Below are 26925 nucleotides of genomic sequence, written 5' to 3' on the forward strand. Positions count from 1 at the left end.
CAATGGCGGACACTTCCCGCTTCTCGCACTCCCAATACGTGGCCTGGTGGAACGGAATTGTGCATATGGCGGCACAACTTGGCCTTCCGACTCCCCCTCCACCTCGACCGCCTTCGGGGGTGATTCACCGTCGGAGTAGTTTTTTATTTTCCCACGTTTAATTGTGTGTTTTTTATTGTGTGTTTTTTATTTTTTTTAAGTTTAAGATGTAATTTTTTTAATGTTGTGTGTTTTTTAATAAAGTGTGTTTGTTTTAATTAAATTGGGTTGGAAATAAAAATAAGAAATGAAATTAAATGAATAGTAATTTAAGGAACGGTTAAGGAACGGATAAGAAACTGAGGGTTGCAGGTTCCGTTCCTTAGTTAAGGAATGGAGTAAAAAAGTACAGTGGGGCCCACAAATAGTAGTTTAAGGAACGGTTTAGGAACGGTATAAGAACAACGTTGTGGATGGCCTAAATATTTTATGACGTAGCTTCTCTCTCTTCAACCTTGATAGAAGCAAGGGTTTTTGCAGCAGCGCCTCATTAATGGTGATTTCTCGATTTCTGTTTCGATTGAGATTTTGATTCGGCCTATCGCCATATGTAATGATTAGAAGGAGATAATATGCTCATCGCCGGCTGTTTTTTTCAGGGGAAGGGAACCGGGAGTTTCGGAAAGAGGAGGAACAAGACACACACACTGTGTGTGAGGTGCGGCCGCCGCAGCTTCCACTTGCAGAAGAGCCGCTGCTCCTCCTGCGCTTACCCGGCCGCTCGCAAGAGGATATGTATGTAATTTCTGATTTTGTTGATTGCCATTTTATTTTGTACTGAATTTGATTGTACTCAGGAATTTAGTTTAGTCTGTATGATGATATTTGCTCATCTCCTATTTGATATATTTTGTATGTGTGATTTGAGTGTGTTTTGTGTTGATTAGTTGTAGGAATTATAATTTGGGCCGTTCGGTTGCTATGATTACGTGTGATTAAATGCAATGACTAATCTTTACATGTCCGGCCTTTGACAATGTATCTTTCACAGCCTCTGTAATATCATTACAGTCCCTATGACTTGTTTAATCCTACACAAATCCTACTGTGGCTTATCCCATACTCTCTCTGTTTCCTAAAAAGATTAACTTTTGAAAATGCATGGACTATAATACAAAATTGATAAAGTAAGAGTGATATAGAAAAAGTGTTACAGTGTAAAATGGGTCTCATGACAAAAAGGAGTTCCCTAAAATAGAAAGTTTCTATTTTTGTGAAACATGCCAAAAAGTATAGAGTAGTACTATTATATATCACTATTATCTTGTCTAGTCTAAACAACTGAATGTTCTATATTTAGCCATAGGTTCATTGTGCTGTAGGACTAGGTTGGTATTGTTGGATTGATTCCAAAAACTAATACTCCATTGGTCCACCATTAAAAGTCTCATTTGAGTTCGATACGAGTTTTAAGAAATATAAAAAAGTGAGGTAGAAAAAGATAGTGAAATGTGAGATCCATTTTTATATATATTAGTTTTATAATAGAATGTGAGTGGAATGAGTTAGTGGTAAGTTAGATATACCTACCATTTATAGTAAAAGTGAACCGAGACTCCTAATGGCGAACGGATTAAAATGGTAAATCGATGCTCTGGACGGACTATGAGAGTAACTGCTGTTAATTTTGTTGATTGATAGAGAAGTAAGGTGAAAGAGCAGGTTTGCGTTAGGTGTCGTTCAAGCCCAGGTGTATCCTACTGATCAGGATAAAACAAGCCCCAGCTAATCCTGAACCTGGTATCAATAATTCCTCAACCCTCTTCTACTGGGTAGTATAGTGAAGGTAGGGGTCGAATCCCACAGAGATGGTGACGATTTGGAGTGTTTGTGGTGATATTCTGGAAGGTTTGGTTAGCTACCACGCTTAGGTTGAGTTTCTACCTAGACGGGAAATTAAGATGGTACTCTACTGACTAGGACGGGTGAAGGGTGGTCGACATATGGTTGCGTACGTGGAAATTGGTTTATGGGGTGTAACAGAAAAAATATGTGAAAAGTACTGGGTTTCTATAAAAGACTAAACTGAAGGTTAGAGAATAAGTGGTAGTTATGGTGACTGGGCTGACAGATCTGTAGGGTACAAGCTAAAAAGTGAAGGACAAAAGTAAAAAGCAACTAAAAAGGAAAGTGGTCCCAAAACTTGATGGAGATGTCATCTTCTTCAACATGAAAATAATCAGATCACCAACTAGATTCAACGCCATGAAAACACAGATTAACAGCTTCAGAACACAGATCTACTACCAAAATTCCAACTCTAACTCAAACACTGAAAATGAAACTTCGTCTACCGGCCAACATGCAAGGTGGTAAGAATCACGTAAACTGAGCTTCGCATGTAACAATCTTCAAACGCGATCAAACAGTAAACAACCAGCTAACTTAGAGAAATTAACTACTAAACTGAAATATGCGATTTAACACTAGAGACAACCGAAAGTGCTAGATCTACGCTAACTAGGTAGAAAGAAGAAAGAACAACGATACAACCGAAACGAAACAACTTCATAGCATTTAGAAAACGTTTGGATCATAACCAAGACTTCAAAATAAGCAAAATACTGGAAATGCCAAAGATCCAACGTAGAGAAAACAAACAAGATTAACTAGAAAGCAAATAAAGATTGTTTTTGCCACTCCGGGCGATGGAACTGCTAACTACGATCGTGCTGACTGGAAAGAGAACGTCTGGAACACCGGAGGTTTCTGGAACTTAGGTGATCATGGCTATGGCGAGGAATGAGACTTTGGACTGGACTAAAGAACTGAACTCCCGAGAGATTTCTACCTAAGAGTGGATGATGATGATTCTTTTTATCTCTCCAAGTGGCTTCCTTTTATAGGGAGGCTTGCCCTTAATTTTAGGGTAAAACCTCATTGCGAAATGACTTCTCTGCCCTTAATTGCGGTTGACGAGCCCCAGCTATCCTTCTTCTCCATCTCGAGCCATATTTTTTTGCATGCATCCTGGTCAGTATGTAATCGTTCCAGTGTTGTTAATTTGGCGTTTGGGTCGCTCGGGTCGCCCGGGTCGAGACCAGCACCGCTCCAACATGGGTGGGTTGATCGAGATGCATGGGTCGCGCTGGGTCGGCGGGGTCGAGCCTTTCGGGTGGGTCGCCCAAACGGCTAATACATGCTTCACAGTTAACATTTTAAGGTAATTCCCCAATCTTTTCTTACGTAAATCTTTTCCTTTTTGCTGCTGAATTTTTTTACTAAATTAAACATTAATATAAAAGTAAATTTACCTAAAAATCTGCAAATCTTTGATATCTCACACGGATCATTCTCAATCTCAATTCAATAATCTCTCTCTCTATATGCACGCACACATCAAAATTTTCAAACTCAAACCCTACTTTCTACACATCATAATTCAGCCTCCTCTGCATTCCTAAACACATAAACAATTCAACGATCGTGTTTGCTGCCACTCTTTATATATTCCTTTGTTTAATCAAGGTATTGTTCTAACTTTCATCTTCTTTTTGAATTGTGTGCAGGAGTTAATTTTAAATTTAGGTCAGACCCTACAAATGATTGCAACTTGTACCACTTTATCTACCTATAGGTTATATGTATTGAAACTTGAGTCTAGATGAGGAGTTAATTTTAATTTTTTTTATGTAACTTTATTTTTCCTACTTTTTGTATAGAACTATAGATCATGTAATATTTTATTGAATTGTAGATCCATGTATATTGTATAATTAAATTGAATTGTAGATCCATGTATATTGTATAATTAATAACAACCAAAAATTATTTGAACATCATTGATCATGTAATATTTTATTGAATTATGGAATATAGATTCATCATGACTATCGTCTGTTGTACTTGTAGAATTTCTTAAAGCCTGAATCGTCTGTTGTACAATGCAGTTTGCTAGTTGTTTTTCTTTGGTCAAAATGAGAGTTTTAGTTTCTAAGACATAGTAACATATGTTTGTGACGGTGAATATCTGCATTCTTCAACACCATTGATCATGTCTCATCCACTCCCAAATGTTTTTTTAGTAGTAAATGCATGCTTTCTTATCCATACATCATAACATGTATATTTTTTTTTATCACAGTCAATATAAGATGGCTCAAGATCCTGCAAGAAAATACGCAACTCCAAATCCAAAGACTAGATATTTATTTACGTGTAATTTTTGCTCAAAGAATATAACATCAGGGGTTTCGAAGGGTCAAGGAACACTTGGTCGGTGGTTTTAAAAATGTCACGGCATGCCCTAAATGTCCATCACATGTGAGAGATGAGATTATAGAGTTCATGAAGAAAAAACAGGATGCTAAACTGGATCAAGATCTTCCGTCAGCATCACAAGGTAGGCAGGATTTTGAAGATTTAACCTTTGGAGATGACGAAGAGGATGATGTTTGTAATACAACAATTAAATCGAAGAAGCCGAGGACGAAAGGTGCTTTGGATGTATATTACGACCGCGTTCCAGCAAAAGGAGTCCAAGTACAAAAATTAGGCAAGGGAAAACAAAAGACGATAAATGATGTTCAGGGAAAAGAGTTAGGTGACAGGGCTTGCACTAAATTGGCTAAATGGTTTTATGAAGCCGGAATACCATTTAATGCTGTTAAGCACGAAAGCTTTAAGATTGCCAATGAATCTGTTGGACAGTATGGTCCAGGTATGAAGCCACCGAGTTATCATGAACTGAGAGTGCCTTTGCTGAAGAAAGAAGTTGAGAGTGTGAGTGCTCTCGTAAAAGAGCATAGAAATGATTGGGCAACTTATGCATGTTCAATTATATCTGATGGGCGGCGTGATTCTGTTTCTCATAAAGAAATTATCAACTTCTTAGTGAATTCGCCAAAAGGTTCAATTTTCATCAAGTCTGTCGATGTGTCTGACATTGTAAAAGATGCAAACGCTCTGGTAGCAATGTTCGAAGAGATGATTGATTATGTTGGAGAGAAGAATGTGATCCAAATCGTGATGGATAATGCCTCCAATTACAAGAAAGCTGGAATGACGCTGCAAGTAAGGATACCCTCACTGTTTTGGTCTCCATGTGCAGCACATTGCATCGATTTGATGCTTGAAGATATTGGTAAAATACCGCTTATCAATGGTGTGATCAAAAAGTCAATAGCTTTGACCGGTTATATTCACAGTAAGATGGGCGTGCTGAACATGATGAGAAGATATACGAATAAGAGAGAGTTACTTAGGCCGGCAGTCACTAGATTTGCTACTTCCTTCATCACTTTGAGGTCCATCCATAACCAGCGGCAGAATCTCAGAAAAATGTTCACCAGTGATGAATGGACTACTAGTCAGTGGTACAAAGAGGCATCCGGAAAACATGCAACTACTACTGTGTTGAATGATGCTTATTGGAGACATATTGTCCATGCACTCAAATTGGGTTCTCCTCTTATTGAGGTGTTGAGAATGGTTGATGCTAAGCGCAAGCCCGCGATGGGTTATATTTATGAGGCTATGGATCATTGTAAAGAGACCATTTACAAGTCATTCAAAGGAAACGAAGACAAGTATAAGAGAGCATTTGATGTAATTGACTCTAGATGGAATGATCAATTGCACAAACCATTGCATGTTGCAGGTCATTACTTGAATCCGACATTTTTTTATAAAGATGTGAAAGGTATTTTGGCTTGTTCAGAGGTTATCGAAGGGTTGCACGAGTGTATTCTAAAACTGGTTCCCGACATAAATATGCAAGATCAGATCATGAAAAAGGAAACGACTTTGTATCGGGACGCTGTTTCCTGTTTCGGAAATCCTTTAGCTATTCGACATAGAAATCAAATGGCACAAGGTAAATATTATCATATTTTTCATTAAACTATTTATTTGATTGATAAATGATATACTAAATATTTCTCTATCTTGTTTTCTTCAGCTGAATGGTGGAAACATTATAGGTCTAAGGCACCAAATTTGCAAAACTTTGCAATTCGAGTCTTGAGCCTAACTTGTAGTGCTACTGGCTGTGAGAGGAATTGGAGTACTTTTCAACATGTAAGACTTGAAATTTGTGTTTATATTTGTGAGAAGCTAATATATGTTATTTTTACCTTTTCATTTACAGATTCATAGCAAAAAGAGGAATCGTTTGGCACAAGAATGATTAAACAACTTAGTGTTTGTGAAGTACAACAGAGATCTTGAGCGAAGATTCAACATACAAAACGTCACTGATCCTATACTCCTAAGTGACATTGACGATAGTAATGAATGGTTAATGGGTAGGATGGAGGGGGAGGATGAGGATGAGGATGCGGGGGTGATGATTTTGTCTTCCAAAATGAGTCGCTCAGATGGAGAGATGTTGGTAGAGCTTCTGGTGTGTTGGAGCCATCTCACAATACTAGAGGCAACACAAATACTCGAGATCATGCCTCAAGCTCCAAGTCTATTCGTATTCTTGTGGATGAAGATGAAGAGAATGAAGATATAAACTTGGAGCAGAATTTGATGAAGGAGAAGATGACTATCATCTAAGTGAAGATGATATATAACTTTCTTTTGACATTTTCACACAATGTTTTCAATTATTTATTTTGTGTTATACTTATGACTTATGAATTGTTTTGATATTTTGATAATTTCTATTTTCCACTTTATCTCTATTCACATGAATTACGTCTACATTTATATTATTTGATATATTATAAACATTAGAGTAATATATTTATTTGATTTAATATTAAAAGGCAAAAAAATTAGCCTAGATTAGTGGGTCTCTCGACCCAATCGAACCGCGATCCAAATTTTCACCTTATCGACCCGGTGTGACCCTCGACCCTAACAACACTGAATCGTTCTGACGCCCTTTTCACCTGAAGTATCCGAAGCTTTGCCTACTGGCTAGAACACTCATCTTGCACACTTAAGCAACTGTTTTGCAGATATAATCCAATTATGCACATCATACTGACCAGTAACCAAGGCATAGAATATGACTTATCAAACTGCTCACACTTACCACATGCTTGTCCTCAAGCGTGAAGAATAAACAAAAAGAAATAAGTCGAATTCTAGCCTGGTTACTCCCCTGACCGACTCAATCCTAAACTAGACCCTAGACTACAACGGAAAGAAAAAAAAACACAAAAACAAGCACAGAAGAGAAAACACATAAACGAACACAGAAGGACTAAACACAAAGATTGGGCTATATTTTCAACCATCCCTTCCCTCGGGATCAGGTGCAATCCGGCCTTAGACAGCCTTGAACTTCCGCCGCCCCCCCTTTCTTTCCAGTCAGTATATCCGTTCGTCAAGATCGCCCAAACTCTCGGCCAAACACTAGGTTCACTCAGTCACTCATACCTTCACCGGGAATGTTAGGACTGCATTCTCTCATAGTGCTCAACCACAATTGCTTCGGACTTAGATTTCATGTGCAGCTACTGAAGGGCTTAAAGGCTGGTAACGGGGCTATTGGTTTGTAGTGTTTTGGGTGGATGTTCCTAAGGATCTAAGGTTCAAAAACTTCTACTTTATTTGATGTGGGGGAACTGTGTGCATTTGGGCTCTTGGTTGTTGCTTCTCTTGGCTGGCGCTTCTGGCTTTGATCTCCAACTGGTCAGTAGCTTCTTGTGGCTTAGCCACCCTTATTCCTTCTCTTTTGTGGTCTAGTTTTTCTGACCATTTTTCTTAATATTCTTCTTTTTCTTTTTCCCTTGTGGCTTTGCCACCCTTATTCCTTCTTTTTTTGGACCTGGGATGACTCCCTGGTCGATTTTTTTCCTTGAGCCTTCAATCACTCTTGCCCAGTTGGATCCTGCTTTCTTGTACACCTTTCTGGCCAGTGAGCTTTACTCGTCTTATGCCTTGCACGCACACAGTCCCAGTGGCTAGGGGTGTATATCTGGGTAAAAAAAGTTAGGAAAATGGGGTTCTAAAGGTTTTTTTTGGGGGGGGGGTTCCTACTGCCTTCAGTATTTGCTACCTGTGGTCACTTCGCCCTAGGTAAATTGTAGCAGCCACTCTTTTCTTTTCTGGATTTGTGGAAAGTGGTTCCACTTAAGGCTTATAACTCACATTTTAAGAGGGCTTTCGTGTTTGGCTCTGAGGATGGGCTTTTCTTTCATACTCGCATCATCTATCCTGGCTAGGAGGTAACTAAGGGGGGTAGTTTCTGTTTTCCAGCATGTCGTATCTCTCTCAATTCCCCTCACCGTCAGCTCAGGACAGTTGAGTTTTAAGCCCAATCAACACACAAAAGAAAAAAAAACTAGACCTAACAAGACACTAACACAAGCACAAACACAAACCACACATATACACATACATCATACTGGCCATTGCGTCCCCCCTCCCACTTCACAAGTGTCTGCCCTCAGATAAAGCTGTGAAGTGGAAAAGGTAATGGTCAGTATGTTGACACACAGACAAAACAAGCACAACGACATACTAAAACTGAAAACTTCTCACACTTAGACTATAGAATAGGCTAAGTGGGAGAATGTAAAACCTAAACAGAAACCAACAATTACAAAACACATATATACATAAACTTCTCACACTTAGACCATGCAATGGGCTAAGTGTGAGCCAACATGCTTACGAAAGCATAAAAACAACAGAACATGCGTTACAGAAACAAACCATTTACTTCTCACACTTAGACTATAGAATAGGCTAAGTGTTATGAATGGGGGTTGCGCACATACACAAATTATACTACCTAAACAAAGCAAAACACAATTAAAATACGAAAAAGTAAAAACTAAAAACTAAAAAGAAAACTAACTCGTCATGGGGGTTCTATTGGTGTCGCCTGCTCCTTCGCAGCGCAGGTGGTGCAGGTGGTTCCTCCGGTTGTTCCTTCTAAGTTCCAGACTGGTTCTCATCAGACTTCGCCGGCTCCTCGGCATCCGCCGGCACCTCGGCCTTTCCTTCCTCTGTCTCTGCAGCTTCTATTTAGGGGTAATGCATTACCTTGCCGCACTTGACGTCCTTATTCCCATCATCCATGCTGTCAAAAGTATCCTGCAGTTTCTTGGTTTCAAAAAGCTTCATCTTCTCTGCTATCTCGTCAGTAAAGTCCACTGTCCACCGCCGGTATCTTAACCTCTCTATTGGGGGATGTACAAGTTCGCAATGATCGTCCGGAAGTAGTTGTTCCCCGTGCTCTTCATCCTCCAAAGAGATATCGATGTCGGAGGTTGATTCCTAGCTGGACGCATACTCACTTTCGCTCAATTCCTGTCGGCTCGGTGGTGTTCTCCGAGCAGCTTCAGTGATGACTATTCCAGTGTTCATCACTCGGGACTTCTTGGTTACCGACTTTCTTTGAATCAGGGCCTTCCCTTTCCTCTTTCTGGCTTGTTGGTATCTGGCTTCCTCCTCCTCTTGAAGTAGAGACTCATCTTGGGCAGTAGAAGTGGTCTCTCCGTGGACACGAGCATCGATTTTCTCAGATCCATCAGGCTATACTGACTCAGGTGCGAGGTCTAGACACTCAGCCACCCTTTCAGTTTCTTCGCCTTGCTCACTATGTGCTGGAGAAACCGCGGTATCTTCTAAGCTAGTAGCATGTATAGGCTCATCCCCAGACTTTTTGGGAGTGTCTTTTTCCTCTTCGCTTACAATTTCCACCGGATTCTCTGCCGTGTTTGCCTTGGCTTTACTTGCTGCCCATTTACCCAGGCATCTCTGAGACACCCGTGTTGGTTTCTGCCGCTGGATCGCTCTTCAAGATCAACTGCCTCTTGACTGTTTTCGGTTTCAAGACGGGAGGCGCCGCTGGTGCTGGTTCTTGGATTTCTGTTACTGGCTCTTCCTCCTCTACTTGCATCTCATCGTCCCCAGCTTGGCTTTCGTCTGCTCGGTCTCCAGGCTGGTAGGCTGGGCCTTCTGGTACACGTATTACCCCTGTCTCTTCGCTCTCTCCTACTGCCCTCGAAGCGAGGTTCAGATCCTCGGCCATCGAGGCAGTGCTTTCTGCTCTTTGGTTCACTCCATCCATAATCGCCTGAAATTCGTCATCCGTCATCAGGCCCTGCTTCTTGGTCGTCTCATTCAGATCTATTTCTCCCCTAGCCACTTCATGATGGACGGTTTCTGTGACCGGCGTCTCCTCAGCTGCACTTCCTCCCTCTTCTTGTTGGTCAGAATCATAATAGGCCGCAATAGGGTTAACATCCATGGGCTCTGCCTCTCGGTGGTTCGGAGAGGGTTCCGAGGGTTCTGACGGTGCTGCTTCAGTGGGAGATTCCTCTTCTTGTGGAGTCGTTGGGGAAGTCGGCATGGTAGATGGAGGTTGTGCCGTGGGCTGCGCGCTTGTCTCTGATGCGGTTACTGCTGGGCCCGCTCCGGTGACGCTCCCCTGTCCTCCGATTTGGCTGAAATTTGCCAATTCCGCCGCCCAATTTCTGGTCGGATCTTGCAGCCTAAGAAACTCCGCCATTGCATCTAAAGAGACCATCGCTGGTGCTTGCGGAGCCAGCTCTGATGGTTGTGGGTTCGGCGGTGGTTCTTCTCGGCGGGTTGAAGGGGGTTTAATTTTGGTTGCAAACGCCTTCTTTCCCATGGTTTCAAAGTGGTGATTTGTTGGTGGAGAATTGGGTTTGATTTCTGGAGGAGATAGAAGGGAAATTTGGAAGAGAGAAAATGGAAATGAGGGTTTGTGAGGGAGAATGGGTGAGACGGTATGGTTATTTGGGAGGGAGAGTGCGGTTGTAGGTCAATTTAACCGGCACTTGGCGGTTCCAGATTGCCCTTATCACGTGTCGGAGACGGTTGGGCAGGCTGCCTTCTGATTGGACAATGCCTGTCCTTTTGGTGCCTCACCCTGCAAAGCTGCAACAGCCATAATTCAAATTTCCCCCTATTCTTACCTAATACGGATAATAGTTAAAATAGGCACTTAAATAAAATTGAAGTTGCACCAGATAAGTAATCTCGTGGTCAAAGCATACTCCAAAATAATTAAGGCCCGAAAATATTTTTGGATTTTCTAAAATTTATTTTGCAAACGAAAATTAACTATGTATTTACAATATTTACATTTCTCTTGCCCAGTTGGATTCTGCTTTCTTGTACACCTTTCTGGCCAGTGAGCTTTACTCGTCTTATGCCTTGCACGCACACAGTCCCAGTGGCTAGGGGTGTATATCTGGGTAAAAAAAGTTAGGAAAATGGGGTTCTAAAGGTTTTTTTTGGGGGGGGTCCTACTGCCTTCAGTATTTGCTACCTGTGGTCACTTCACCCTAGGTAAATTGTAGCAGCCACTCTTTTCTTTTCTGGATTTGTGGAAAGTGGTTCCACTTAAGGCTTATAACTCACATTTTAAGAGGGCTTTCGTGTTTGGCTCTGAGGATGGGCTTTTCTTTCATACTCGCATCATCTATCCTGGCTAGGAGGTAACTAAGGGGGGTAGTTTCTGTTTTCCAGCATGTCGTATCTCTCTCAATTCCCCTCACCGTCAGCTCAGGACAGTTGAGTTTTAAGCCCAATCAACACACAAAAGAAAAAAAACTAGACCTAACAAGACACTAACACAAGCACAAACACAAACCACACATATACACATACATCATACTGGCCATTGCGTCCCCCCTCCCACTTCACAAGTGTCTGCCCTCAGATAAAGCTGTGAAGTGGAAAAGGTAATGGTCAGTATGTTGACACACAGACAAAACAAGCACAACGACATACTAAAACTGAAAACTTCTCACACTTAGACTATAGAATAGGCTAAGTGGGAGAATGTAAAACCTAAACAGAAACCAACAATTACAAAACACATATATACATAAACTTCTCACACTTAGACCATGCAATGGGCTAAGTGTGAGCCAACATGCTTACGAAAGCATAAAAACAACAGAACATGCGTTACAGATACAAACCCTTTACTTCTCACACTTAGACTATAGAATATGCTAAGTGTTATGAATGGGGGTTGCGCACATACACAAATTATACTACCTAAACAAAGCAAAACACAATTAAAATACGAAAAACTAAAAACTAAAAACTATAAAGAAAACTAACTCGTCATGGGGGTTCTATTGGTGTCGCATGCTCCTTCGCGGCGCAGGTGGTGCAGGTGGTTCTTATCAGACTTCGCCGGCTCCTCGGCATCCGCCGGCACCTCGGCCTTTCCTTCCTCTGTCTCTGCAGCTTCTGTTTCGGGTACCTGTGGTTTATCACTCTGGTCTCCATGGCCACTCGGTCCAGCCGCTTCCTCTTGCCTTCTTTGAGCTAACTCCATTAAAATTCCTTCCATCATTGACGCTAAGCGGGTCATCTCCGATCTCATTTATCGATTTTCCTCTCCCATCTCTGCCACAGTCCTCTCCAAAGTCGCTTGCCTCTGAGCTTGCATCCTCTGTCCTGCAGAAGCTCTACCAGCTGGTATAGCCTCCTGTCCCATTGCATAGAAATGCGGAACACCTTCCCTCATGTACACGACATTTGTGAGGACGAAGAATGGTATGTCAAACAACCCAGGAGGGTATACCATGGTCAGCGGGGACAAATCCTCAGCCTCTGTGATGATAATGTTGTTCCCGACAAATATTCCCAGAATATTGCATAGGGTGAGATTTCGGGCAGGATGGGTGGCGATCAAATGGCATTGGTAAGCAGTCCAGAAACCTAGATGCAATCTCCGTCCATGTTTTGCACACCACAGCAGATACAATTCCGTCATTGAGGTACGGACGGCTGAGTTTGACTGGCCCAACAAGTTGAAATCTAGATGGAGTTGCACTAAACATAAAATGAGGTCATTGAAATGGGTTGAGCGAGAGATGGTTGAAACAAACTCTCCAGCATTTGGATGAGTTAACTCTGCCCAAGCCTCATGTGGGTCAAAATCGACATGTCTGCGGGGGATTCCTCGTTCCCTATTTCTCCAATCTGGCCCTATGGCCTCCTCAAGACTGCACATCCCCAACCGAACCGTCCACTCGATCAGACTCATACTGATCTCTCTTCCAAATAACCTAAAACTTATAGACACCTCATCTAAATCTGTAGTTACCCTGAACCTGAATGTAGTGAAGAATTCTTTCGCAAGCCTAACACAAATATCTGGGTTTCCATTCGGTAGCAACCACTCAAACCCTAGTGCATGCAAATAGGCTAGAAACTGCCCTCGAACACCCAACTCATCCAAAGAGGGGTAATGCATTACCTTGCCGCACTTGACGTCCTTATTCCCATCATCCATGCTGTCAAAAGTATCCTGCAGTTTCTTGGTTTCAAAAAGCTTCATCTCCTCTGCTATCTCGTCAGTAAAGTCCACTGTCCACCGCCGGTATCTTAACCTCTCTATTGGGGGATGTACAAGTTCGCAATGATCGTCCGGAAGTAGTTGTTCCCCGTGCTCTTCATCCTCCAAAGAGATATCGATGTCGGAGGTTGATTCCTCGCTGGACGCATACTCACTGTCGCTCAATTCCTGTCGGCTCGGTGGTGTTCTCCGAGCAGCTTCAGTGATGACTATTCCAGTGTTCATCACTCGGGACTTCTTGGTTACCGACTTACTATGAATCAGGGCCTTCCCTTTCCTCTTTCTGGCTTGTTGGTATCTGGCTTCCTCCTCCTCTTGAAGTAGAGACTCATCTTGGGCAGTAGAAGTGGTCTCTCCGTGGACACGAGCATCGATTTTCTCAGATCCATCAGGCCCTACTGACTCAGGTGCGAGGTCCAGACACTCAGCCACCCTTTCAGTTTCTTCGCCTTGCTCGCTCTGTGCTGGAGAAACCGCGGTATCTTCTAAGCTAGTAGCATGTATAGGCTCATCCCCAGACTTTTTGGGAGTGTCTTTTTCCTCTTCGCTTACAATTTCCACCGGATTCTCTGTCGTGTTTGCCTTGGCTTTACTTGCTGCCCATTTACCCAGGCATCTCTGAGACACCCGTGTTGGTTTCTGTCGCTGGATCGCTCTTCAAAATCAACTGCCTCTTGACTGTTTTCGGTTTCAAGACGGGAGGCGCCGCTGGTGCTGGTTCTTGGATTTCTGTTACTGGCTCTTCCTCCTCTACTTGCATCTCATCATCCCCAGCTTGGCTTTCGTCTGCTCGGTCTCCAGGCTGGTAGGCTGGGCCTTCTGGTACACGTATTACCCCTATCTCTTCGCTCTCTCCTACTGCCCTCGAAGCGAGGTTCAGATCCTCGGCCATCGAGGCAGTGCTTTCTGCTCTTTGGTTCACTCCATCCATAATCGCCTGAAATTCGTCATCTGTCATCAGGCCCTGCTTCTTGGTCGTCTCATTCAGATCTATTTCTCCCCCTAGCCACTTCATGATGGACGGTTTCTGTGACCGGCGTCTCCTCAGCTGCACTTCCTCCCTCTTCTTGTGGATTAGAATCATAATAGGCCGCAATAGGGTTAACATCCATGGGCTCTGCCTCTCGGTGGTTCGGAGAGGGTTCCGAGGGTTCTGACGGTGCTGCTTCAGTGGGAGATTCCTCTTCTTGTGGAGTCGTTGGGAAAGTCGGCATGGTAGATGGAGGTTGTGCCGTGGGCTGCGCGCTTGTCTCTGATGCGGTTACTGCCGGGACCGCTCCGGTGACGCTCCCCTGTCCTCCGATTTGGCTGAAATTTGCCAATTCCGCCGCCCAATTTCTGGTCGGATCTTGCAGCCTAAGAAACTCCGCCATTGCATCTAAAGAGACCATCGCTGGTGCTTGCGGAGCCAGCTCTGATGGTTGTGGGTTCGGCGGTGGTTCTTCTCGGCGGGTTGAAGGGGGTTTAATTTTGGTTGCAAACGCCTTCTTTCCCATGGTTTCAAAGTGGTGATTTGTTGGTGGAGATTTGGGTTTGATTTCTGGAGGAGATAGAAGGGAAATTTGGAAGAGAGAAAATGGAAATGAGGGTTTGTGAGGGAGAATGGGTGAGACGGTATGGTTATTTGGGAGGGAGAGTGCGGTTGTAGGTCAATTTAACCAGCACTTGGCGGTTCCAGATCGCCCTTATCACGTGTCGGAGACGGTTGGGCAGGCTGCCTTCTGATTCGACAATGCCTGTCCTTTTGGTGCCTCACCCTGCAAAGCTGCAACAGCCATAATTCAAATTTCCCCCTATTCTTACCTAATACGGAAAATAGTTAAAATAGGCACTTAAATAAAATTGAAGTTGCACCAGATAAGTAATCTCGTGGTCAAAGCATACTCCAAAATAATTAAGGCCCGAAAATATTTTTGGATTTTCTAAAATTTATTTTGCAAACGAAAATTAACTATGTATTTACAATATTTACATTTCTCTTAGGCAATTTGGAACTCTACTTGGCCAGTATATATAGACTTTCAAAAGAATTGGCCCAGTGGAATTCCAAATTCCTATCCTACTGGTCAGTATACGGCTAAAGTATGTGGTTGTAGTGGAATCTCATCCACTACACCCACCTCACTATTCTCCCTAAATACTTTTAGCCTATGCCCATTCACAACAAAAGGTTCAGAGTTAGAAGGACTCCCTGAAATTTCTACTGCTCCATTGGAACGGAGTGAGGTGATGACATAAGGCCCTGTCCATTTCGACTTGAGTTTCTCAGGCATGAGCTTCAGTCTTGACTGGAAAAGTAGTACTTTTCTGCCCAACATGGAGATCCTTGGTCCTCAGATTCCTGACGTGCCACAATTTGGTTCGCTCCTTGTACCACATGGCTGAGTCGAACGATTTCAATCTGAGTTCCTCCAACTCCTGCAGCTGCAGCTTCCTTTCCTCTTCACAGGCTGTAGCATCCATATTCACTTTCTGTACTGCCCAGTATGCCCGGTGCTCAATTCCAACCGGTAAATGGCACATCTTCCCAAAAACGATCCGGTACGGGGACATTCCTATGGGGGTCTTGTAGGCTGTACGATAGGCCCATAGAGCATCCTCTAACCTCACACTCCAATCCTTCCTAGAATGATTTACAGTCTCTTCCAGAATCTTCTTTATCTCTCGGTTAGAAATCTTCGCTTGACCATTAGCTTGCGGATGATAGGGGCTCGAAAGTCTATGGTGCACACCGTACTTTTTCATTACAGCTTCAATTGTACGGTTACAAAAGTGTGTACCTTGATTAGATATGATCGCACTCGGAACTCCGAACCGGCTGAAGATCTGACTCTTTAAGAACTTGGCCACCTCATTTGCTTCACACGTGCTCGTGGCATTTGCTTCTATCCATTTGGAAACGTAATCCACCGCGACTAGGATATACAGATTGCCATAGGATTAAGGAAAAGGCCCCATGAAATCCATTCCCCATATGTCGAACAGCTCACAAACGATGATGGGTACCTGCGGCATTTCATCCCGGGCAGATATTCCTCCGGTCAGTTGACAACGTTCACAGCTTCTGCAGAATTCGTATGCATCCTTGATAAGGGTTGGCCAATAAAAACCGCTATCCAGAATCTTCCTTGCCGTCTTCTTGGACCCAAAATGTCCTCCACACGCTAACGAATGGCAATGGATCAAGACATCCCGCTGCTCCCAGTCAGGAATGCACCTCCTTATCACTTGATCGGATCCCACTCTCCACAGATAGGGGTCGTCCCAAAAGTAGTATTTTGCTTCACTCTTAATCTTCATTCTTTGGGCCTTGGTAATACTCGACACTTCTGGAAGCTCGCCAGTCACTAGGTAGTTGGCTAGGTCTGCATACCATGGTTCTTGCCCTACCTTTTCTTTCCCTCTTGATGTATCGTACTGGCCAGTAAGCTTCATCACTTCTTCCCAGTCAATTTTCCTGACCTCAAAAATCACCTCACATAAATGTTCCTCTGGAAACTTGTCGTGCAACTCTTCATTGTTTCCATCTTGCACTATTCTACTCAAATGGTCCGCCACCTTGTTCTCGACTTATTTCTTATCTTCCACTTCCCAATCAAATTCTTGTAACAAGAGTACCCATCGGATCAAACGGGGTTTGGATTCTTTCTTGGCAATCAAATACTTAATCGCTGCATGGTCAGTATATACGATGACCTTGGATCCCAACAAGTATGGCCGGAACTTCTCGAAAGAATACACCACTGTCAGCATCTCCTTTTCAGTGGTATCGTAATTCCGTTGGGCTTGATTCAGAGCCTTAGATGCATAAAAAATTACACACCTCTTCCCATCGATCTTCTGACCCAGTACGGCTCCCACTGCATAGTCGCTGGCGTCACACATTACTTCGAAAGGATAGTCCCAGTCAGGAGCTTGTATGATAGGTGCAGATATCAGCTTTTCCTTGAGAAGGTTGAAAGCAGCCTTGCATTGCTCATCAAAAATGAACTCCACTTCATTCTGAAGAAGTCGGGTAAGGGGTTGGGCGATCTTGGAGAAATCCTTGATAAATCTTCGATAAAATCCGGCGTGCCCCAGAAAGCCCCTTATCCCCTTCTGATCAGTAGGAAACGGTAATTTGGATATAACGTCCACCTTGGCTCGATCCACCTGGATCCCTCTCTCTGAGACCACGTGTCCTAGAACAATCCCCTCGGTGACCATAAAATGACACTTCTCAAAGTTCAAAACCAAACTCTTTGCTTGACACCTTTCGAGAACTATGTCTAAGTGATGAAGGCATGAGTCGAAAGAATCTTCGTAGACCGTAAAGTCATCCATAAATATCTCTTTACAGTCCTCAATTAGATCGGAGAATATGCTCATCATACATCTTTGAAACGTACCTGGAGCGTTGCATAGGCCGAAAGGCATGCGTCTGTATGCATAGGTTCCGAATGGGCAAGTGAATGTAGTCTTGTCTTGGTCCTCAGGATCCACGTAAATTTAGAAATATCTGCTGTATCCATCCAAAAAACAAAAGTACTTCTTACCAGCTAGTCTCTCCAACATTTGGTCGATGAAAGGCAAAGGGAAATGGTCATTCCTCGTTGCATTGTTCAGCTTTCGGTAATCGATGCACATTCGCCAACCCGTGACTAGCCTCGTTGGGATCAGCTCATTCCTCTCATTTTGAACGACTTGGATTCCCGACTTCTTTGGAACCATGTGGATCGGGCTGACCCACTCACTGTCCGGCACTAAATAGATAATCCCTAGCGACAACAATTTCAAGATTTCCTTCAATATTTCTTCTCGCATGTTAGGGTTTTTTGAGCATCTCGATGAGCTTTTGCTCCTTCCTCCAGCCTAATATGGTGCATGCAGACGTCGGGGCTTATCCCCACCAAATCTGTAAGACTCCATCCAATCGCTTTCTTGTTCTTGCTCAGCACAGTCAGTAGCCTCGCCTCTTGTTCCTTTGTAAGGCTGCTGCTGATGATCACTGGATATGAGTTCTCCTCTCCGAGGAAAGCATACTTCAGATTCAATGGCAGTTTCTTCAGCTCGACTTGGGGTGGAAGTGTGTCTTCGGGTAGAGGGTTTCTTTCAGCTTCTCCTTCTTTTTCTAATTCTCCCCCTGGGGGTTCCTCTATACTAGCTGGTAGCTGAGCCCCTGCGGCTCCAATGAACTCTGATTTCTGGCAAAATTCCTTGATCGCTCCTTCTATTTCTTCATCAGTCAACCCTTGGCTACTGATCAGATCGCACCATGCAGCAGCTTCTACGTCAGCCTGCTCATACACATCTAAAGCTTGAAGTTTCTCCTGCAATAGTTCAGTCTCAAGAAAATCTTGGACTAAGAGGTCAATCACATCAACATAGCATAAGTTTTCAGAATCAATAGGCTTCTTCATGGCCTCATTGATATCAAAAGTAATTTCTCCCCATGGAAATCAATGCAAATTGTCCCCTCAGCCATATCTACTATTGTCTTGGTCGTTCTAAAAAATGGTCTCCCTAACAATATGCCACTAGATTCCCTAGCCTCGGACTCACTCATTTTAATCACATAAAAGTCAGCAGGGTAGGTAAAATCATGCACTCTAACCAACACATTCTCTAAAACACCCTCAGGACTTATGCATGACCTATCAGCCAGTTGGATCAACACCCTAGTACTCGACAATCTAACTCCCTTCAATCGGTTATAGATTGACAGTGGCATAACATTTATAGATGCCCCCAGGTCACACATTGCATGCTCGACTTTTACATCTCCTACAGTTATGGGTAGAGTGAACATACCTGGGTCGGCTCTCTTAGGTGGTAGTTTTTCCTGCACAATCGCCGACGCTATCCCTTCCACCATGATCTTCCCATCCTCCTGGGCTTTCCCGGCTATGAACTCCTTAATGAATTTCCCAAGAGGGGGTAGCTTCACGGCTTGGAGGAATGGTATGGTGACATCCAATTTCCCAAAAATCGACAAGTAATCCACCGGGTTCTCCTTCTTTCTTTTTGTAACAAAGCGGAAAGGGAATGGTTTCTCCCCCTTTCTCTCCTCTACCGGTCCCTCAGCAACCTCCTTGGAATCTTCCTTGGGCAAATTCTGGAACTGAGCCTCTGTTCTGGATTCTACCTCTTGATGGGGTTCCTTCCTGACCAGTACGTTCTCGGGTTCACCTCCTCCACATGGCGTCTCCCCCAAGAAAAATGGGTCTTGCATCCGAGGTATGGATCTATTAAGCTCTTCCACTGAGATGGTGTCGCCCCCTATCTTCGTTCCACTCGGCTCTCCACTTGGTTGTTTCGGTCGAGGGCCATCATAAGTAGTTCCTGACCTCAATGTAACCTTACTCACATTCGCCTTTTCGGGTATTTGGACTGTAGACGGAAGTTTCCCTGCATTTCCTTTCAAATCACCCACCGAACTGGCCAGCTGGGTAAACTGCCTATTCATCATATCCATGTTCGCTTTATGTTCCTTCTGGGCATTTTGCATCCCCTGCACTACTTCGTTGTGGGATTGCAACTCGCCCTTGATACCTTGCTACGACGCGAGCAATTCTCCCATCATGTCCTCCATGGATCGCCTGGTCCTGTTGGAATATTGTGACTGATTTTGGCCTTGGTGCTGGTTATACTGGGAACTTTGGTTGGGCTGGAAATTTTGGAAGTTTTGCTGGTTCTGGTTAGGTGGGTATTGGTTATACTGGTCTTGGTGATATTGGTTCTGGTTCTGGTTTTGGAAATGATTTTGGTTATGATGGTGTTGGGGTGCTTGATTCGGCTGATTTTGGTAATTTTGGAAGTTTCTCTGGTGGGGTGGTATGTAGACAGGGTTTGGGTTTTGGTGTTGTGGGTTTTGGTTTTGGGATTGTTGGTTCCTTCCTGACCAGTTGAACTGGTGGTCCGGGTTTGCTGGCCCACGGTTATATTGGTTCTGACCTTGACCTTGGTTTTGATTTTGGTTCCCATCTCCCCATCGAAAATTTGGGTGATCCCTCCATGGTACGTCCCGTTGTCTCCCCTGGATCCAATTCCCATTTGAGTTAAAATACCCGGCAGCATTAGCCTGCTCCATACTGACCGAGTCGTTTGGCTGATCATAGCTCGGTTCTTGGTGTCCCTGTTCTGCACCCTTGTAGTTCCCAACTGGGGAAGTCGGCGGTGTATTCTTCTCGATTGCGCTCAGGAATGACTTCTTCAGCTCATCCATCTTCAAATCCATCTTCTGTTCAAGCTTCTGCTCCTGGTCAGTAGACGAGACACTTGCAACCCTTTCGCACTCAGAAATTTCCTTAGGACCCTCTTCGCTTCGCTGACTCGTAGCTGCGTGAAGCTTCCTCCCGACGACGAATTGGCCAGGTCCTTGGTTGTTATGTTCATCCCCTCATAGAAGGTATGATGCATCTAAAAGGCCCATATACCTCGCCCAATAATCGCTCAAAGGTTCATCGTACCCTTGCTTCACACTAGTTATTTCCCTTTTCAGCGCGCTTGTCTTGGATGACGGGAAAAACTCGCCTAGGAATACTGACTTGAAATCAGCCCAACTCTCAATGGAGTCGGGGGGCAGGCGCATGAACCAGGTGTTAGCCTCCCCTTTCAGTACGAACGGCAATGCCTTCAGTCTATAATCATCCTCAGTCGCTCCTGCTGGCCTTCTCTGTGCCCTACAAATTTTACAAAACTCATGAAGGAACTCATACGGCCCTTCGTAACTCTTCCCGCAGTATGTAGGCAGAATTACGATCACATGAGGCTTCACATCACAGGCAGTTTGCCCTGGGGTCACAACTATGGCTTGAGGTGGTTCTCCCTCGGTATGTGCATTCAGCGTCCCGATCTCAGGATCTTCTTCTCCTTTAGCGGCCATCCTTCTCAGGTTTCCCTCTATCCTTGGTATCTCTTCCGGTATTGGTCCTTCTATGGTGTATTGCTCCTCGTCACTACTCGAACCTAAGTCAGACAAAGTTGTTGACAGGCCAGAACGAGTGGTCACGAGTATAGTCCCTCGCTGGAGTATCTTCGGTCCCCGATGGTCAGGAGCCGAGCTGCTGCTCATAAACTGAAACGCTGAAAAGAGAAAAATTATGCACAGTATATACGCCAAAGTATCACTCACAATAACAGTTAATAACGTCATTCATCCCCGGCAACGACGCCATTTGAAAGAGCAGGTTTGCGTCAGGTGTCGTTCAAGCCCAGGTGTATCATACTGATCAAGATAAAACAAGCCCCAGCTAATCCTGAACCTGGTATCAATAATTCCTCAACCCTCTTCTACTAGGTAGTATAGTGAAGGTAGGGGTCGAATCCCACAGAGATGGTGACGATTTGGAGTGATTGTGGTGATATTCTGGAAGGTTTGGTTAGCTACAACGCTTGGGTTGAGTTTCTACCTAGACGGGAAATTAAGATGGTACTCTACTGACTAGGACGGGTGAAGGGTGGTCGACATGTGGTTGCGTACGTGGAAATTGGTTTATGGGGTGTAACAGAAAAAATATGTGAAAAGTATTGGGTTTCTATAAAAGACTAAACTGAAGGTCAGAGAATAAGTGGTAGTTATGGTGACTGGGCTGACAGATCTGTAGGGTACAAGCTAAAAAGTGAAGGACAAAAGTAAAAAGCAACTAAAAAGTAAAGTGGTCCCAAAACTTGATGGAGATGTCCTCTTCTTCAACATGAAAATAATCAGATCACCAACCAGATTCAACGCCATGAAAACACAGATTAACAGCTTCAGAACACAGATCTACTACCAAAATTCCAACTCTAACTCAAACACTGAAAATGAAACTTCGCCTACCGGCCAACATGCAAGGTGGTAAGAATCACATAAACTGAGCTTCGCATGTAACAATCTTCAAACGCGATCAAACAGTAAACAACCAGCTAACTTAGAGAAATTAACTACTAAACTGAAATATGCGATTTAATACTAGAGACAACCGAAAATGCTAGATCTACGCTAACTAGGTAGAAAGAAGAAAGAACAACGATACAACCGAAACGAAACAACTTCATAGCATTTAGAAAACGTTTGGATCACAACCAAGACTTCAAAATAAGCAAAATACTGGAAATGCGAAAGATCCAACTTAGAGAAAACAAACTAGATTAACTAGAAAGCAAATAAAGATTGTTTTTGCCACTCCGGGCGATGGAACTGCTAACTACGATCGTGCTGACTGGAAAGAGAACGTCTGGAACTCCGGAGGTTTCTGGAACTCAGGTGATCATGGCTATGGCGAGGAATGAGACTCTGGACTGGACTGAAGAACTGAACTCCCGAGAGATTTCTACCTAAGAGTGGATGATGATGATTCTTTTTATCTCTCCAAGTGGCTTCCTTTTATAGGGAGGCTTGCCCTTGATTTTAGGGTAAAACCTCATTGTGAAATGACTTCTCTGCCCTTAATTGCGGTTGACCAGCCCCAGCTATCCTTCTTCTCCATCTTGAGCCATATTTTTTTGCATGCATCCTGGTCAGTATGTAATCGTTCTGACGCCCTTTTCACCTGAAGTATCCGAAGCTTTGCCTACTGGCTAGAACACTCATCCTGCACACTTAAGCAACTGTTTTGCATATATAATCCAATTATGCACATCATACTGACCAGTAACCAAGGCCTAGAATACGACTTAGCATAAGGCAAGGTTAGGTATGTTGTATTGAATACTAATGTGAATGCATTAGATGTTGAAAATTGAGTGGTGATATGTTGGTACATTATGCAGACAACTGGAGTGTGAAAGCGATCCAAAGAAAGACAACGGGAACTGGACGCATGAGGTACCTCCGCAATGTCCCCCGGAGATTCAAGACCAACTTCAGAGAAGGTTTGAAACCTCTTTGTCCATTCTTACATTTAGATTGTTCGGTGGTTGCATGAGATTTGATTTATGGATTTTAATTTAGGTACCGAGGCTGCACCAAGGAAGAAGGCTGCCGCAGCTGCCTCTACTTAGGTTAAGGGATTGCCATTTCATCACACCAGTTATTATCTCTTAAATTTTGTTAGTGCTATGGATCAAAGACCACTTCACTTGATTGCTTTACCTCACTTTGTTCTCTCCTATTCAGTCATCTCTATTCACTCTGTCCACAAACCAATTTCCATTTTACACCCCAAACTCTTTATGAAACGTGGGGTGGATTTCATATATTTTGAAAAGCCAAATCATAATTCAAATTTGTGCAATCATAGTTTATGAAATGATATATTGTTATATAGAAAGAGGAGTCAGTGTTGGCTATGCAACACAGATATGTAAAATCAACATAGACTACCTCAATTCCTATTAAAATCAACTATACGAAGGCTTACCATAAAAATTGCTTTCATTTTCAAGTTTCAATCAATTTTCCCTCCCAATATAAATGCTGCACTTAAATTCAAATTCCTTGGCAATTGTAAATCCAGACAAATTATATTTACAACGATTAGGTCTGCTTATTTATTATGTAAGGATAAAAATGGATCATGATACTGACCCCAAAGGGGCTCCATTTGCTGCATAAATGGCAGGACAAACTCAGGACCTGCCGCAGAGGAATTACTAAATGCTACTACCATTTATTTTCATTCAATGCCCTGAGTTTGAATCTAACACCTCCAAACTCTTTTCAATAGTAAGGCTTGTTAACCTGAATCCGAAGTTTGTGTAGCTGCAGTCTGCAAAAGACTTAAGGGTATAAAGATGAGTGGCGAGGCTCGCAGAACAAAACAGAAGTGGGCTAAAGTAAGCTTGCATGATACCAAGATCTTCGTTCACAAAGCTTTTAGAAATGTGAGATCCTTACTTCTAAGAGGGTATGAGAAGCTACCAACCTATCCCATCTTCTCTGGTAGCAGCAAGATTGATCCCAAGTTGCAAGAGACCGACAGTTCGTGCAAAAGTTCCTTCCAGCGATGGGATCCCAGTGAGCTGGTAGGTAAGAAAGATGGCATCATGAGTGTTCGTCGACCAGAGGACCAGAGCCTTCAAGGGAAGTCTAGTTTTTTGGCTACAGAGGACTTTGCAAAGAAGATGGAAGAATTGGAAATGATGGATGAGAGTGATGGGAATCATGTGCTTGACATAGAGGAAGTTGTTCATTGCTACTCCCTCCTCACCAGCCCTACTTACTTAGAAATTGTTGACAAATTCTCCAAAGATGTCTACCAGGAACTAAATCTTCCCCAGCCTCCAAGAAAAGTCAACAACTCACTGGGAAAACTGGATTCAGCAGCAAGCATTCATGGTCTGATGAGGAAGTTGGGTTCAGCCAGTGTTCACAGTTCGATGAGGAGACTGGGATGCTCAACCAGTGTTCACACTTCAATGGGAAAAGTAGGTTCAGACAATGCCGGTTCAATGAGGAAACTAAGTTCATCCGAAGTTCACAACTCAAAGAGAAAATTGGGTTCAGAGAGCATTCATGACTCAAGGAGATTGAGTTCGGACAGCATTCATGGTTCAATGAGGAAACTGGGTTCCGACAGCCTGCACAGTTCAGCAAGGAGATTGGGTTCAAAAAGTGTTCATGGGTCAACGAGGAAATTAGATTCAGACAGCATTCACGGATCAATGGGGAGATTAAGTTCAGACAGCATTCATGGTTCGATGAGGAAACTGGGTTCTGACAGCGTTCACAGTTCAATGAGGAGATTGAGTTCAAAAAGTGTTCATGGGTCACTGAGGAAATTTGATTCAGACAGCATTCACGGATCAATGAGGAAACTGAGATCAGACTGCATACATGGGCCAATGAGGAAACTTGGTCCAGACAGCATACACAGGTCTATGAGCATGAGGAAACTGGATTCAGACGGCATTCCCGGATCTATGACAAAACTGGGTTCAGATAGTCACAGCATTCATGGTTCCATGAGGAAACTGAGATCAGATGACATTCGCCGTTCAGTGAGGTGTCTGCCCTCCTAAGCTATATGCAGCTGAGTTAAGTACAAAAAAATATTCCAAATGCTTAGGTGGCTCATGGTTTTGTATTTATTTAGCGTGTGAGAGTGTTAATTCCAGTCCTCATGCTATGAGCCATTTCATGTTGAAATTGCCGTTACATTTACTATAACATGTTATTTTTATTTCATTATCTGCTCTTTGCACTGACATAGATATTAACAGAAGCTACAACAATGAGACCATTTGATTATGCAGGAAAATTTCACTTTTCTAAACAAGCTAAGAGTTCAAGTCAATACTATCAATTAAGGTATAAACTCCTAGTTTGATTTTCATCTCTTGTATGTTCAAAAGACTGCTACGAAAATGATTGAGTTGTTCCATTATGATCGTCTAGAGGTTAGTTTACGAGGTTCAAATGTCAAGACGAGGTTATCCGATGATAGTCAGTAGCTAGCTCAATGACAGAGTTCAACAAATTAATTTGTAAATAACAAAATGCACTTCATTAGCTCTTATTCTTTGATTATGCAAAGAAACAAGTTTTCTAATCACAAACATTATATACTACAGCAACTCCCAAAATCAGAAAGCTAGGAACTGAGAACTCACACGAAAAGATAATCAGTAAGCATCTCCAGATCCAAACATCTGGAACCTGTTATCATCGAGGTTCAACCCAGCCATCGCGTGATCCAAACCGCTGCTCGCCTGCGCCAGCTCCATCGGATCATTGTAATTCCTAACTGCCTGCACAATGGCTCGAATCCTCTTATACGGATCGTCACAATCAAAAACCTCCTGCCCCAAAAACACCCCATCACACCCCAACTGCATCACCAATGCAGCATCAGCCGGCGTTGCAATCCCCCCAGCAGCAAATTGCACCACCGGCAGCCGGCCCATTTGCTTTGCCTGCACCACAATATCGTAAGGCGCCCCGATTCGCTTTGCAAAGGCGAACACCTCGTCTTCATCCATGTTATTCAAAACCCTAATTTCCCCCATGATATTCCTCACACTCCCCACCGTCTCCGCCACATTCCCCAAACCCTTGATTTCCCCCTGCGTCCGGATCATGGCGGAGCCCTCTCTCACCCGCCGCAGCGCCTCCCCCAAATCGCGGCACCCGCACACAAACGCCACTCCGAAATTGTGCTTGTTGATGAAGTGATTCTCGTCGGCGATCCCCAATTCCTCGCTCTCGTCGATGTAATCGACCCCAATCTGCTCCAGAATCTGCGCCTCCACGAAATGGCCGACGCGCGCCTTCGCCATTACAGGAATCGACAGCGCCTGCTTGATCTCCTTGATCAGCGAGGGATCCGCCATGCGAGAGATCCCGCGGCGCGTCGAAGGCGGAGGAGGATCGGAGACGATGACGCAGCAGGCGCCGGCGGACTCCGCCGTCTTTGCATGATCCACGGAGGTGGCCTCCACTACGGCACCGCCGCGGAGCATCTGCGCCATCCCCACCTTGAGCGAGAAGGGGTTCTTCTTGGTGTCGGCGATGGCGGCGCCGCTGTAGAGCGTGACGGCGTGGTCGTCGGCCATTGGATGTAATTGAAATCGGTGAAGCTGCTTCTTCAGCTGAGAGATGATCGAAATTGGAGAGGTGATTGATTGAATTGAATGATGCTATAATGCATTCAAGGGCGGTGGGGATTTGGTGGTTTCGAGAAGATTCCTTCTTGGCGAAAAATGGAGGAATTTTTTGGGTGTTGAATGATGGA

The 26925-nt window shown here is 43.7% G+C and overlaps 3 protein-coding genes across 5 annotated transcripts; 2 read left to right on the forward strand and 1 right to left on the reverse strand.

Annotated features, from left to right (window-relative positions):
- Positions 1 to 611: 611 nt before the first annotated feature.
- LOC121778963 (60S ribosomal protein L37-3-like) lies at positions 612 to 23254 on the forward strand. Its single transcript, XM_042176334.1, has 3 exons — positions 612 to 774; positions 23024 to 23125; positions 23205 to 23254. Exons 1-3 carry the CDS (start codon positions 612 to 614, stop codon positions 23252 to 23254), a joined length of 315 nt encoding a protein of 104 aa, XP_042032268.1.
- Positions 21323 to 26920, reverse strand: LOC121780446 (pyridoxal 5'-phosphate synthase-like subunit PDX1.2). Of its 3 annotated transcripts, none has more exons than XM_042178079.1 (2): positions 25805 to 26920; positions 21323 to 21347 (listed from the first exon to the last, which is right to left on the reverse strand). In XM_042178079.1, exon 1 carries the CDS (start codon positions 26744 to 26746, stop codon positions 25817 to 25819), a length of 930 nt encoding a protein of 309 aa, XP_042034013.1. In that variant the 5' UTR covers positions 26747 to 26920; the 3' UTR covers positions 21323 to 21347; positions 25805 to 25816. The 3 variants fall into 3 exon arrangements, with proteins under 3 accessions (XP_042034013.1, XP_042034012.1, XP_042034011.1); XM_042178078.1 differs by lacking the exon at positions 21323 to 21347 and adding an exon at positions 22295 to 22845; XM_042178077.1 differs by lacking the exon at positions 21323 to 21347 and adding an exon at positions 24638 to 24772.
- On the forward strand, positions 22854 to 25213 carry LOC121778964. The gene has a single exon (XM_042176335.1). It carries the CDS (start codon positions 23987 to 23989, stop codon positions 25211 to 25213), a length of 1227 nt encoding a protein of 408 aa, XP_042032269.1. The 5' UTR covers positions 22854 to 23986.
- Positions 26921 to 26925: the final 5 nt, after the last annotated feature.

The sequence above is a fragment of the Salvia splendens genome, chromosome 19 (assembly GCF_004379255.2).
Source record: "Salvia splendens isolate huo1 chromosome 19, SspV2, whole genome shotgun sequence".
Classification (NCBI taxonomy): Eukaryota; Viridiplantae; Streptophyta; class Magnoliopsida; order Lamiales; family Lamiaceae; genus Salvia; species Salvia splendens.